This window comes from Natator depressus, chromosome 9, assembly GCF_965152275.1.
Source record: "Natator depressus isolate rNatDep1 chromosome 9, rNatDep2.hap1, whole genome shotgun sequence".
Taxonomy (NCBI): domain Eukaryota; kingdom Metazoa; phylum Chordata; order Testudines; family Cheloniidae; genus Natator; species Natator depressus.
Genome location: NC_134242.1, coordinates 90047248 through 90060419, shown reverse-complemented (window position 1 = coordinate 90060419; position 13172 = coordinate 90047248). Strand labels below are relative to the sequence as shown.

Genomic DNA, 13172 nt, shown 5'->3' with positions numbered 1-13172 from the left:
TTAATTAAAAATTAATCAGAATAGCAAACTTCTTAAAAAATGTTCAACTAGCCCTACCAAAACTCAGTATGATCATAGCTCTTGGGGGTGGAGAAGCTCAGAATTGGAATTAAGGAGAAAGGGGCCTTGGCTTTTAAAAATCTTACATATGCGCTTTTGGTGATATTCTGGACCCATTGAAGTCAATGGGATGTCTATACTGCCAAAAGAAAAAGCCTGCAGCAGCAAGCCTCAGAGGCCAGGACAATTGACTCGAGCTCATGCTACAGGTCCAAGATAGCAGCGTAGATGTTTCTGCTTGGGCGGCAGCTCTGGTTCTGAAACCCAGCCAGGGGAGAGGGGCTCAAAAAGCCTGGCTCCAGCCTGAGCGGGAACCTCTCCACTGCTATTTTTAGTCCCATATGCAAGCCCTGAGAGCCAGAGTGTGTTGACCAGGGCTCTGAGACTCACAACTATGGGTTTTTTTTGTTTGTTTGTTGTTTTTTTTCCCCCTCAGTGTGGCCAGGATTTCATTCATGATTTCAGTGGCATTGCTCACATGAGTACAATTGAACCCACTCAAGTGTTTTTGGGATGAGGGCTCAACCCTGCGAAAGGTCACCTGTGAAAGCATGCAGCATCGACCTAGTGTGATGGTTCTCAGGCTGCCCATCACTATCACTTCCCCTGCCTCCAATGAGCGAGCCACTTGCTGGTGCTTAACTGGATGTCAGCTCCCGGACACCACCAGCCTGTTAGCCACCCAAACAATCCCCTCTAAGCTATGCCCACCCTATCTTTCTCTTGCAGATTAACAGGTGTACCCCAGTCCACAAACCCCTTTGAAACAGCCCCTGGTAGCGTTCAACCTCTTATCCACTCTATGCTCATAAACATACCAGATTTGCTGTCCCAAAAGCAACAATGTCCACACCAGCTTGTTGACTCAACTCCGGGTCAGCTCCTCTATGACATCATAGCGCAGAGAGAGACAAAACAATCTTAAATTGATGATCAAAGCTCAAGATTTAAGAGAGAGTCAGTAAGGATAATGGAAACAAAGTGTTATATATAAAATAAAATCTTATCATGCTTGCTAGAGACTAAACTTAACTTTAGCAGGCTAAGCTTCTATCTAAGGAAGTTTATCTCACCCCAAATTTCTCTTGGAGCTTTTCAACCAAGGCTGGTTGAGATCCTGTTTTCATGAATATGAACACGCTGTCCATTTACTACTTTGGTGCAATATAAAGGGGTGTCTCCTTGCCTTCTACTTATCTCCCCAAATTTCATTGTCCATCTTCAGAGATCGTCCGTCACTCGTCTTTTCCCCTATGGGCTCCTTTCCTGTTGTTTCTGTTTCTAAATGGGGCTTCCATTGTGTTAGCTTACAGTACTTACTTAACTTACGTTTGACAGAAAGATGCATATCTTACCTCTTGTCTGGAAGAAACCTGTTTTTCTGTTTGGTTGGTGACAGATTTGAAAACAAATTGTCAGTACATATACACCACTCCTTAAAAATCATCCGTACATGTTTCTCGTGGTGATGATGGGGATTGGTATAACATGATCTTTCAGCAGAGACCTCACATAATATCATTTCTGGATAAATACCATGAAAGCAATGTTCTCGGAGTAGTGAGTTCTGTTAGATGATGATGTTACACAACAGTGAACCTTTTGCCAATTGGCACTGAGAGGTTCTTAAGGTCACACAGGGTTCTGACTTCTTAGTCCATGAAAAGAAAACTTGAATTCATGCCAAAATTGACACACAATGTAGGGGGTAATAAAGGCGTTAATTGGCATATTTTAAACTCGCACAAATACAAAAATAGTACTGATTGGCACTGCCAGCTCTTGTGATTTATTGCAAGTCTTGGTTATTTGATACTTTTCTTAAAGTTCTAGCTCCTAGTTATATAATTACATGAGAATCTTGGCTTTTATGGGTGAGAAAAGTAAATTTTTTAGCTCTCATGGCTGCGGAGAACAGTTTGAAAATGTGACCTTGAGTCAAAGGCTCAAGAGCCAGAGGGCAAATAAAAAGGAACCCCAAATTCATTATTTGTTAATAAATCTGGTTTTTTTTCTTTTTTTTCTTTTGAGATCTGACCCTGATTTCCAAAATGTTTGGGGTTGGCATTTCTGAGTTAATATGTCAGCACAAAGCAATTACCTTTTCTGAAACATCTCAATCTCTTCAGACTAGCATTTCAAACTCTAAATTGAGAAGCATGTGCCCAGCTAGTGACAGTTTCATACCCTTTAAGTAATCATCATTATGGTCCTACAGGATTTAAACACTGCCAATACTTCTCTGTATAGCCAGGAAGCGATTAAACACCATGTGGATTTGTTTTATAGCATCCTTACTTGTACGCTTACATTTTTATTTTATTTTATTTGTTTGCTTTATTTTAATCTTGACCACATGCAGGGGCAAATCAGTAAATAAACAGATCTGCACTCAGGGTTTTAACTTAGTTTCTTGTTCCCTCCCTGGAAATTTATTACTTTAGTTTCCTTTGGAAAAAAAATCTCTTTCATAAGGGTATTAACATTGTAATTAATATGAGTTGTATAACAGTACCTAATTAAATGCTGATCTTGTAGTGTAAATTTAACTTGATTATTGTTAGCCTCAGTGAACACCACAGGAGACTAATACTAATGACTCAATCAGTACAGAAAGCAACAGGGTCAGTTATGAGAAGAATCCAAATATTAGCTTACACTTAGACCCTGTACTTTTGAAGCCGTGCAAGATAGCAGCGTATTTACAAAGATAACCACAGGTGTCAGGAAGAGGATTACATTGCAGCTGGAATCTCACAATTTCAAAACTGGCCCAAACCCGTTACAGTGCCAGCAGGCTTCTGTGGCGTACCTCTTTAAACTCACTGAATAAGGAGTCTGTGAGAGGATTATGGCTTACATAAGAGTTTTATGTCTGTTAGTGCTACAGGGTCTATATGTAAGTGTACTGGATGCTGTGTATGGCAATAACTAATATATATGACACTGTCTGAACAGAAAGTTATCTTTTGGTATACCTGTGGTTTCAAATACAGGACCTGATCTTGCTTTCATTTGAAGTCCATTGGAGATTTTGCCATTGATTGCAATGGAAGCAGGATTGTGTGGAAAAATATAATTCTATGAACTCAAAGTTAAGGTACAGAATTATTTCCTCCCTAGCCTTAAGCTAAAGAATTCTTCATTTCTCCTTGATATCTTGAAATATTAAAGTGACAACTGCATCTTCAGGGGAATGATCCTTTTTCCCATGCTTAGTCAAAAGTACAGGATTTTTCAGATCTGTCACTCATTAACCACTCCTGACTGTTAATAGTTTTACCGATCAGATGGATTCCTGCACCATTATGATTTTAGTCCAAAAGACCCAAACAACACCACTGAAAAGGTCTTTTGGATGCGTCATGTATTTCAGAGAGAACTGCTTAATTAAAAGCAAAGAGTAACTTTCTTTCTCCTGTTTGCATGAATGGTCACTTATCAAACCGTAGAGGGGAATCTAGGCCAAGCTGCTTTCAGCAATCTAGGGAACATTAAACTACTGCACTGTGTGCTCTCAAAATTTCAGGGACCTTTTGAACTTTCTTTGATACTATTAACCTCCCTCCTAAGTAGCATAAAAAGCCCACCTTGCCCCTCCCCCTTTGTCATTGAGTGGCGGCTGTTCTCAGATGTGTCTGTGTGGGATGGGAAATGAGAATTATCTCTGAGTGGAAGTGCAATTGGTACATACTCATTGCCTACAGAAATGGTGCCAGTTATATAACTATCTCTATGAGTAATAAGGCAAAACTCTGTCAACTCTTCTGCCGGAGATTTCTGAAGCTTGAGCGCTTCTGGCTGATCCCAAGGTAAGTTGGGATTTTTATTTTCTTTTGTGGTGGTTACCAGTGTGTGTGCTTTATATTCCTGAAAAACCACTTCAAAATGACAGGCTGGCTTAGATGCATTTGCAATCAGCCATTTAAGAGCTGCAGGCAATCAAAATAATTTTCTGTAGATACATGCCTCCCCAAACTTAATTCTAAACATGCTTATTTTAGGACATGCATGTTTCATCCAAGAGCTGAATAACCTCTGTTTTAGTACAAGACTAGCTTCCTGCATGATACCATGTATCTGGAGCATGTAATTGAGTGTTTGCTGCATTTGATCTTTCTTAAGCAGCTATCCCTTAAATGTTACAGTAGTAATAATACTTCCAGAGAGCAGTTTGTGCCTAGTGGGTAAAATATTGGCAGGCAAATGTTGCAAGGCAGGGCGGTCGTTTAGAATTTAATCTGCCAACATTTTGCTATAACTCTTTGCATCTGTGGAATACAGGAACTTTGCAATGCGAGTAATATGATTTATTGCTTGATCCAGGGAAATGTTAGTGTTATGATGACTAGTGAGTGCAATGTTGGATAACTACAAATGTTGCAATTTTAGGGTGCTGTATAGGCTTGGCTCTGCATGCTAGGCTGTTTACTTTTGCACTGTTAGAAGCAGATGAGGTAATGTACAATTAGGGTGACTAAATAGCAAGTGTGAAAAATTGGGACAGGGATCGGGGGGGTAATAGATGCCTATGTTAGACAAAGCCCCAAGTATCGGGACTGTCCCTATAAAATCGGGACATCTGGTCACCCTATGTACAGCCCATGCATTTTGATAAGCACTCAGCAATCCTTTATTGTAGCAAGATGTACGTAAGCTTGCAATGAAAGGAGCTCTTGCAATTCTTTGTGTTGCTGAATAGCTTGCTGCATAAACTATGTGTACGCTCAAAGTGTGTCTAAGCTACTGGAAAAATCAATGTGTATTTATCCGTGTTGGGATTTTTGTAATGGGATGTGAGCCCAGGTGCATAGCCACTTAAGTAGAATCTCAGAAGGGTCAGGAACAGAGGTGAAGTTTGCACCAAAAAGCAAAGGCATCTGAATTTTTCACAAACAAAAATATTTTCACAGAACAGTCAGCTGCCTGAGTTTAAAGCAGCCTCGGGCTACGTGGATGCCATTGTAGGAGCAGTATGTGTCCTGAAATGAACTGCACAGCAGAAAATTCTCGAAGTACCAGGCACAACCATGTGTTTTATCAGGACTACGCATCTCCTGTACCCTTACCTTTTTAACTTCTTTTTCTTATTGTGAAAGCCATTTATTTGTTGCCAACAAAAGGAAAATTCCCTTCTCCTTTTGTTTTGGTGTGCATTCCCCAGCATCATTCATACAGAATAACAGAACAATAACCCAGCACCTGACCCTATTTAAAATTCAACACACCAGTGCTTTGAATCCCCTTTTTCACTCAAGATCTTGTTGGGTGACCACCTGTGCTAGTGGTTCTGTAGATTGGGGATTGAAATGAATTTTTGTCATTCCGGGCCCGATCCTAACTAATGAAGTGATTGTCCTGGGAGGAGCCTAGCACCACCAACTCCCAGTGTCAGTCGCTGTCTGCAGCAATTGAGTGAAATTCACCCCCGTGTAGATGGCCAGCCCCAACGGCTCTGCATCATGTTAAAACCATTTAAGCCCTATCAGGACTTAATTGGTGAATAGTCCTTGAGCTGGGCCTGTGATGAAGGGGTGGATTTCACCTGTAACGAATATGCTTCTGGCCACTCACCCAAAATGGCCACTTGCATCAACAGCGGGGAATGTGAAGACAGCAGCTTTACTGTCTGAAGAGACTGAGGCATTTAGCAAAGCTAACCCACTTTTGAATCACTGGGCATGGGACCGCTTGCAAGATGTTACATATCCCCAAAATGCATCTCAAGAGCGATGCAGCAATGGGAGATGGCAGACGTTCTGGTACTGTTCCCAGAATTCACACCTGCTGGGGATAAGGGTTCTTTCAAGATCAATGTAAAGTGGTGATCTCCTCTTCCTCTGGAGTAAAGTCCCTGTAGGGGTATGGATGGGATCTCTGCAGGCGTTTTACCTCATCAACCTATTCATGTCTGGACTTGTATGGGAATCCTGTGAAAAGCAAATATGCATCAAAAGTAAACTTCTGATGAAGAGGAATGTTTGATCGAGGAGCCCTATCTTTGACCTATTTCCAAAACCTCCTGTTCCCAAAATCAGAGTAGCAACAGTTCTGGGCTCTTATGTCTTTTAAGATAGCTCACCGTTATCACCAAAGATGTATTTGACCCCCCTCCCCCCTTTTGCCCTTGAAGAATGACAGGAAAGGGTCAATTGCCTTCCAATTTCATTTACTTTAATTTTTGACTTTTTTTAATATTTGCAGCATAAGAAAATCCTGGAGAAATGTAACTTCTGGTAAGATCAGGCTACTATAGAAATGTCACCCCCCCTCTTTGAATCCCTCCACTGACTCCCCCTTCTCTATTGCATCAAACATAAGCCACTTGTCTTCACTTTCAAGGCCCTTCGCAGTCTATCGGTACCCTACATATAATCTCTCCTTCACTATTGTGATGTCGACTCCTGCCTCCGACTGGCCCATGAGCTAACCTCCATCACCCACTTGTTTAAATTTTCAAGCCAACACCTTTGTGCTTTTTCCCATGCTGCCCCTCATGCTTGGGAGGAGCTCTCTATAAACATCTAAAAAGCTACTTCGTTATCTTCCTTCAAATCCCTCCTTAAAACTCCTCTTTGCTCGGACGCCTACAAAAAACCTGGCAGCTAGAGCCCACTGCCTAGCATACTGAACAACATTCTCTTGTACCTCCTCGCCCATCCCTGTACGTCTGTATCCATTTGTTGTCTCATGCCTAAAACTTAGATTGTAATCTCTCTGGGGGCATGGATTGTCTTTGTTCTGCGTTTCTACAGTCCCTAGCATGAGGGACCCTAGACCATGACCTGTCCTCCTAGGCACGATGGTAATAACAACCAACAATATCGAAAATGCAGCATCCTTGTCATCTGTGGCTTAATAGGCCTTCAGTGAACTGCAATGACTCAAGTGACAGCAGCCCCAATAACACTCAGACTTGGTGGGTGGGAAATCACATGACTGGCGAAGCTGGCAAAAAATGACATTTACAACCCTTTTACCCAAAATAAAAGTGTAGTTCTGTTTCATCTCACATAATTTTTGTTGTCATCATCATAGTGAAAAGTCCTTTTCCACTCTCCAAAAATTACAATGTTGTTCGGGAAAATAGCAACATTCAATTCGTTGTCTGATTAGCTTCTGGCCAGAAGTCACTTGTTGCTGAGGAAAGTCCCTCTGCATTGGCTGATGGAGCAGGTTAAAACTCCACCTTTGAGAGAGTTTGCAATAATCTGGAGGAAACTTGTGAAATATTTCAGCTTCCCTCAGCAAAAATGGCCAATGAGAAATCTGGGATATACACATATCTCTGCCTTGTGTGACCTCCTCAGATCCTTCAGCAGGCTGCTACTACTGGTTTCATAGCTCTTTTTAAACAAATAGCTTGCCTCACTTCTAGTTCTGGATTTAGACTTTCAGCATGGCAACCCAGCCATGCTTCCAGCCCACTAACCAAATTCTGACTCAGCAGCCATTTGTGATATGACCTTGTGCGTGGCTGGCTAGTCAGTTTTTCAAAGCCATTGTGATTAGAGCAAGAATCTGTATGTGCTGAAGACGTTTAGAGAACAGACATTCAGACCTGTGATTTAATATTACTGTACTGAATCGCAGTGACTCATCTCGGACAGTGGCCCCAGTAACATGCAGGGCTACCCACTGCACAGAAAAAATGTGTACACCGAGGATGGTCCCGTGTTCAAGGCACTAGACTGCTCCCCAGATGACATGGGTTCCATTGCAGGCCCTGCCATAGACGTGGTGCGTGACTTTGGGTAAGACTCTTCCTCTCTCTCTACCTCAGTCACCCATCTATAAAATGGGATTAATAATTACCTTTTGCTCACCTTCAGTCACGTCTGATTAGACTGTAAGGTCTCTGGGGACTGTCTCTTACTATGTCTGGATTCTCAAATGAGATTTGGCGCCTTTGGAAGCATTCGAAAAGTACAAAGGGGTCACAGATGTCATGCAGAGAATTCCCTTGTCGGAGGCGTTTTCTAGATTGGGTCCTGTGTCTGCCACTCCGTGCTCCCTCGTTATCAAGGGCAGGCACAGGGCAAGGAGGGGCCCTGGCACACCTATGCTATCCCATCCCTATGCGTTTGTTCAATGAGAGCCCCAGTCTCAGCTGGGGCCTCTAAGCACTGTCATAGTTCAAATAAGTAGCAATTGTAATACCAGCAAAATATTGAGGTGGCGAGGTTTAATTAACCCCTTTATTGCTCTTAAACTGTGCACCCGCAGTATCTTAAGGGTAGTTTTCATGGGTGTATCAAGAAGTGCCAGCAGCATAGGATGACAGTGAAGGAGCATGAAGTCTGGAAATACTTAGAGTATGGTTTAATATAAAGGGGGGGGGTCAGTAAAAATCTGTAACCAATAAGAGGTAAAAAAAGCTGTCTTCTGAACCTTGTGTGAGAGTTTGACTCTGCCTTATCCCCATCAGGAGGGCTTCTCTAGACAGAGTACCACTAAAATGTCCCATGTTGTAATAGGCCTCTTGAATTCTGTCTTCAAATTCAACTCTGTTCCATGCAAATCTAGGCTCGTGATTTGGGTTTCAGTAGTTCATGAGATTGGCCCTGAGATTAGTATTTGAACAGAGAGCAATTCGTCTGTGGAGGGCCAGTTCCTGTCTAGCCCCAGTCACCTGTGTACAAAAAAATGCTCCCGTATCTGCAGGTTATTTGGTAGAATACAAGAAATGAGTTTGGTTGTGTAAGTCCACATCCAGAGGGCAAATGTCTGTCACAAAAATAATCATTGTAATTGAGATTAATAGATAGCCTTGTTGGTTGCCTCAGCACAGAGACCAAGGACTAAAGGGGCCATGTAGACTGTGCTCCTCTCGTATCTCTAGAGGTGGTTCCTGCAGCACTGGGCTCAGGAATGCTGGCTTGGCAAAATGGCCGTCCTTCCCCTGGTGATATCTATGCTGTCTGTCTTCTATGAATAGTAGTAATACAGCACCTTCCATGAGAACCAAAATCACACCCAAAATAGTCTGGGGTGCTGTGGTGCACCTTCACAAAATGTGTGTGAAGACATGACACAAAGTTGCCATACGGATGAAGGTGTAGGATTCATTAACAAAGTTGCTATATGGCTCCAGTGCTGTAGGCCTTCTTCCACCTTGGGCTCATATGTTCATTATGCCAGCTGCAGTCTTGGGAGCAAATAGAGCCACACGCAACTAAACTTATGGTTGTCCCAGCTGCAGCCCAGAAAGCATGAGTTCCAGTCACAGCCAAGAAAGCTAATCTGTCCTGCTCAACCCTGAGGATGCTAAAACCAGCCAGTAATCCATCAAGATCCAGCCAGGTTCTAATCAGCAAATGTAAGAACAATGCCCTATTTACAGGGTTTGACCAATTTTTTTTTTAATTCCAAGTAGCTGAGATACTGTGATTCAATCGCTGGTGCTAACTTCCATTGCTGGCTAATTTGATGTAAACTTATCCGGATACTTTAGGTGAACTATTGCTGTTCTCTGGGTGGCTAGCTATTTAGTAGTCAAATTCGCGTTGCCTTTAGTGCTGTTCGTTGATGACTTCTCTGGATCCTGTGGATGACTGTCTGGGGCTTTCTGAGGCCTTCCCTGCACTGGGGATGTGGGCCACTTGCAGCTATCAGTCGCCACGTGCCAGCATAACTGTACAGGTGCAAACCTCTCGGGTAGAAAGGCAAAACTACTATTTGCACCAAGAGCTAATGCCGGCTTGAAGCAAGGCTGCTTTGATATAGACAAAGTTAAGTTCTATCAGTGCAAGTAGCAGCTTTGCCCCTCTCCACTAAGGGCAAATCCCTGGGTAGACAAGGCTTTGGCTGGCTTCTCTAGGTTGTTCTTTCTCATACTTCAGTTAGATCTGTGATAGCCTCAGTGCTGAGCCCCGCGCCTCTTGGCTTGCTGCAGCAGTTACAAAACTTAAAAAAATTGCTTGAGCCCCAGCACCTCTGTCGTGACAAATTTAAGCCCTGGATGGCTTTGACCACATGCCATTCAAGACAGACACTGGTAGGCATATATAGTGCTGAACTATTTTGCTACTATTATGGAGGTTTATTAATTAAACGCCATCTCACCAAAGGTATTTGAATTGTATCATTTCTGACAATTCCTCAGGTTTCCCTTATTTTCTTTTAAAAATGGCATGATGGTGGACACTAGTGGAACTGAAACTTCGGCAGTCCCGCTCCCCATCTCTTCTGAGATGCACAGGGGCAGACCCTCAGCTGACGTAAATTCACACAGCTCCATCGACGTCAGCCATTTCTACCAGCTGGGCATTTGGCGCACAAAGTGCAGTCTCTGCCAGCTGTCCATACTTGGAGTCTAAAGTCTTGTCTGTCTTTATTTTGGGGGGTTGACATCAGCCATGTTCAGCGGCATAATCCAGAAAAATGGGGCCTAAGGGCCCTTGTTGGCTTGTCAGAAAAGTAAAATCTCCCCCCTCCCCCAACTGGAAAGTTCCAGCCATTTCTAAATAATAAACTGGGCAACTCTTTGGAGTGATCAAGCTGCACCAGAAAGACCGGTGCTCAATGCCCATGTGTACCATTGCCATCTATTGAAGAGAATCCTCTACTATGTGACTGTATAAACATCAGGCTTTATACTGCTAAAAACTAATGGAGAGTTTCCTTTAGCTCACAGTTAGAATGCATTAAACCAAATGTCAACAAGCTAGATCAACTGCATAGATCAGTGCATGACATCATCCCATGTTAACAGGGTTTTGGTCCCGCTAAGCTGGACTAATTAGAACCAGAAGTGAAAGATTGCATATCCCATCACCACTAATCAAATTATAAAAATAAGTGTAAATATGGGACTGTGCAAAAACGGGAATTTATTTCCCACTGGTCACATGTAAATGGCACAGAGAGAGGCCCATTTTACTTTGGTGTGTGTCTGAACCTGTTCTGCAGCTCTGCTCTGCAGGAAAACATAAGCAGCTGTTATTACGTGCATTTTTCTAGGACAATTAGCACTAGCTAGTACTCCAGATTAGCAGAACATTATATTGTCCATGGCAAACATTCTAATAACCTTAAGAACTTTGGCAGCGTTAACCCAAATCCAAGGTTATAAATAACCACAAACCCTTGAATGAAGGCATCAGTGAGGAAAAAATGGGCCAGAGACGAGTGTTTAAGATAATGAGTGATGTATGTTTGTATGTTTGTTTGTTTGTTTCCTGTTCAAACCTTGACATTTTAATGCATTTTCCATCCCTCTCTCTTCAGTCTTGTTGCCTGCCTGTTGAATTCTAGCACTGTAAATCTTTGCACCTTAATTGCCACATGGGCAGATTAAGACAAGATCCTTCAGAGGGATAATTGTTGGAGGAAGGTGTGGGATGCCATGTTGATTCAGGCTGGGAGTGAGATGGGGTCTGCCTCGGCTGGTGTTGAAGGAGGAAGTAATATGAAAAGAAAGTAAATATCTCAATAAAGGAAACCTGTAGAGATTTAGAGCATTCGGAAACGAGCACAATCAGAAAAATCCCCATGTAAATCAAGTGGTCCATGATATTATGAGAGTGCTCTATGTCTGTAGAGGTAGATAGCTAGCTAACTATTAGATAAAGTGCAGGTAGATGGCGCTCAATTATATATAGCATAGTGCCTGGGTTTTTGTAGGACCTATAAAACTTGTGCTGTAAATTACTTATTTTGTGATGATCTTAAAATGTGATGTCACTGCTGATAACTGCTAGGCTTTTCTAATGCAACAGAAAAGGGGATGCAGCCAAGAACATCAGTGTGACTTCTAGTCTTTTTCCCTTATCCTCTTTAGCCATCCTCCTTGGAGCATCTCTGCGGCCAAGAGGGTGGAGTCTGGGGGCACAATCCTTTCCCCAAGACTTCTTCCTCTCCTTCATTCTCTTAGTCCACCTCCTGCCTACTTGTTTCATCTTGTTTCTCTTCCCTCCCATCCCCTCTATTTCTTGCTATTGACACCTAGCACCTGCATCAGAAAGATCGTGCCTGCTGTATGTGCTTGACAGCTGTGTGGGAGTGCAGACCCCCTACGCACCCTCATCAGTGTAAGGCCTCCTCGGAGCCGCTCTGCTCTCGTGCGGGGAGGTGGCTCTCATTTCTGGCCGTTGCCACCTTTGGCATCCTCCTGGAGAGTGCAGCTACCAGAGCAGGTGCGTTGCTGGAAGGGATGGAGGAGCATGACCAGGGACAGCCTGGCTGGGCAGCATGGATATCATAGGGAGCAGAGAATGCACATCCACAGCAGGATCGTTGCCAACTGAGGAGCTAAAGAACAGGAGTGGAAGGGCGTGGAGGACACCATGGCTGGGAGCCATTTCTGGGGAAGAGGGCATGGTCACAGGCATGGTGGGGCAGCAAAGAGGCCCTTTGGCTGGTGAGGGGGCAGGGAAGGGCAGTGTCTCTTTTTGAATGTAGAAGAGACCTGAAAGGGAGAATGGGCTCAGAAGCTGGGAATCTCTGCACCCGTCTGTCCCTCCCTTTCATGTGTGAAAGCTGTGCTGTCACTTTCCTCTTCTGTTCCACCTCTCGCACAGCCCAGTGGGGCCTGCCTTCAAATAAACGCTGGAGCAGGCACCAGGACAGTCAGATCCACTCAAGCTTGTAGGAAGTGCTCGGAACTGACTAGCGCTCAGGTCAGGTACTGTTTTACGTCAGGCTCGGTGTGGTTTGCGCCTTCAGACGTTAGACATTTTTACATATTTTCCCCCCTGTGTTAATGTCCTTGGAACAGGCTCTGTGCGCCAGTCCAAGAAAACCACTGAGCTCAGCAAGAACCACCCCGCAGCTGCTGTGAGAATCAGCCCTTGACCTCTGTAGGGCTGATACTGCCGCACGAGCCTGCAGTCACGTTTCTTCCTCGAGCAAATCACAAACGAACGCTGTCAGTGGAGTGCATGCAACAGTTTCTCTACAGTGCGGGCCACAAGAGAGTCCCACGTGCAAAGCTCGAGTAAGCACCCTCTGCGAAGGGGCCCTACTCTCCCAAGCTGGAGGCAGGGCACAGGTTAGCTAGGTAGCCACTCCACAGCTGCTACTACAGGCCATGGGCTGTCACACCAGCTTCTGCCCCTACATGGCTCCTACAGGGAGGCTTTGGCTGCTGGATTCATTTAGCTTGTGGATTA

General features: G+C 43.7%; 1 protein-coding gene across 1 annotated transcript in view; it reads left to right on the top strand.

Annotated features, from left to right (window-relative positions):
* The first annotated feature begins 3673 nt into the window (after nucleotides 1-3673).
* The window catches only part of PASD1 (PAS domain containing repressor 1), a 159325-nt gene continuing 149826 nt past the window's right edge, over nucleotides 3674-13172 (top strand). The window contains exon 1 of the mRNA XM_074962601.1: nucleotides 3674-3872. Coding sequence (XP_074818702.1) covers nucleotides 3715-3872 — 158 coding nt within the window. The 5' untranslated portion in view covers nucleotides 3674-3714. The remainder of the gene's footprint in view (nucleotides 3873-13172) is intronic.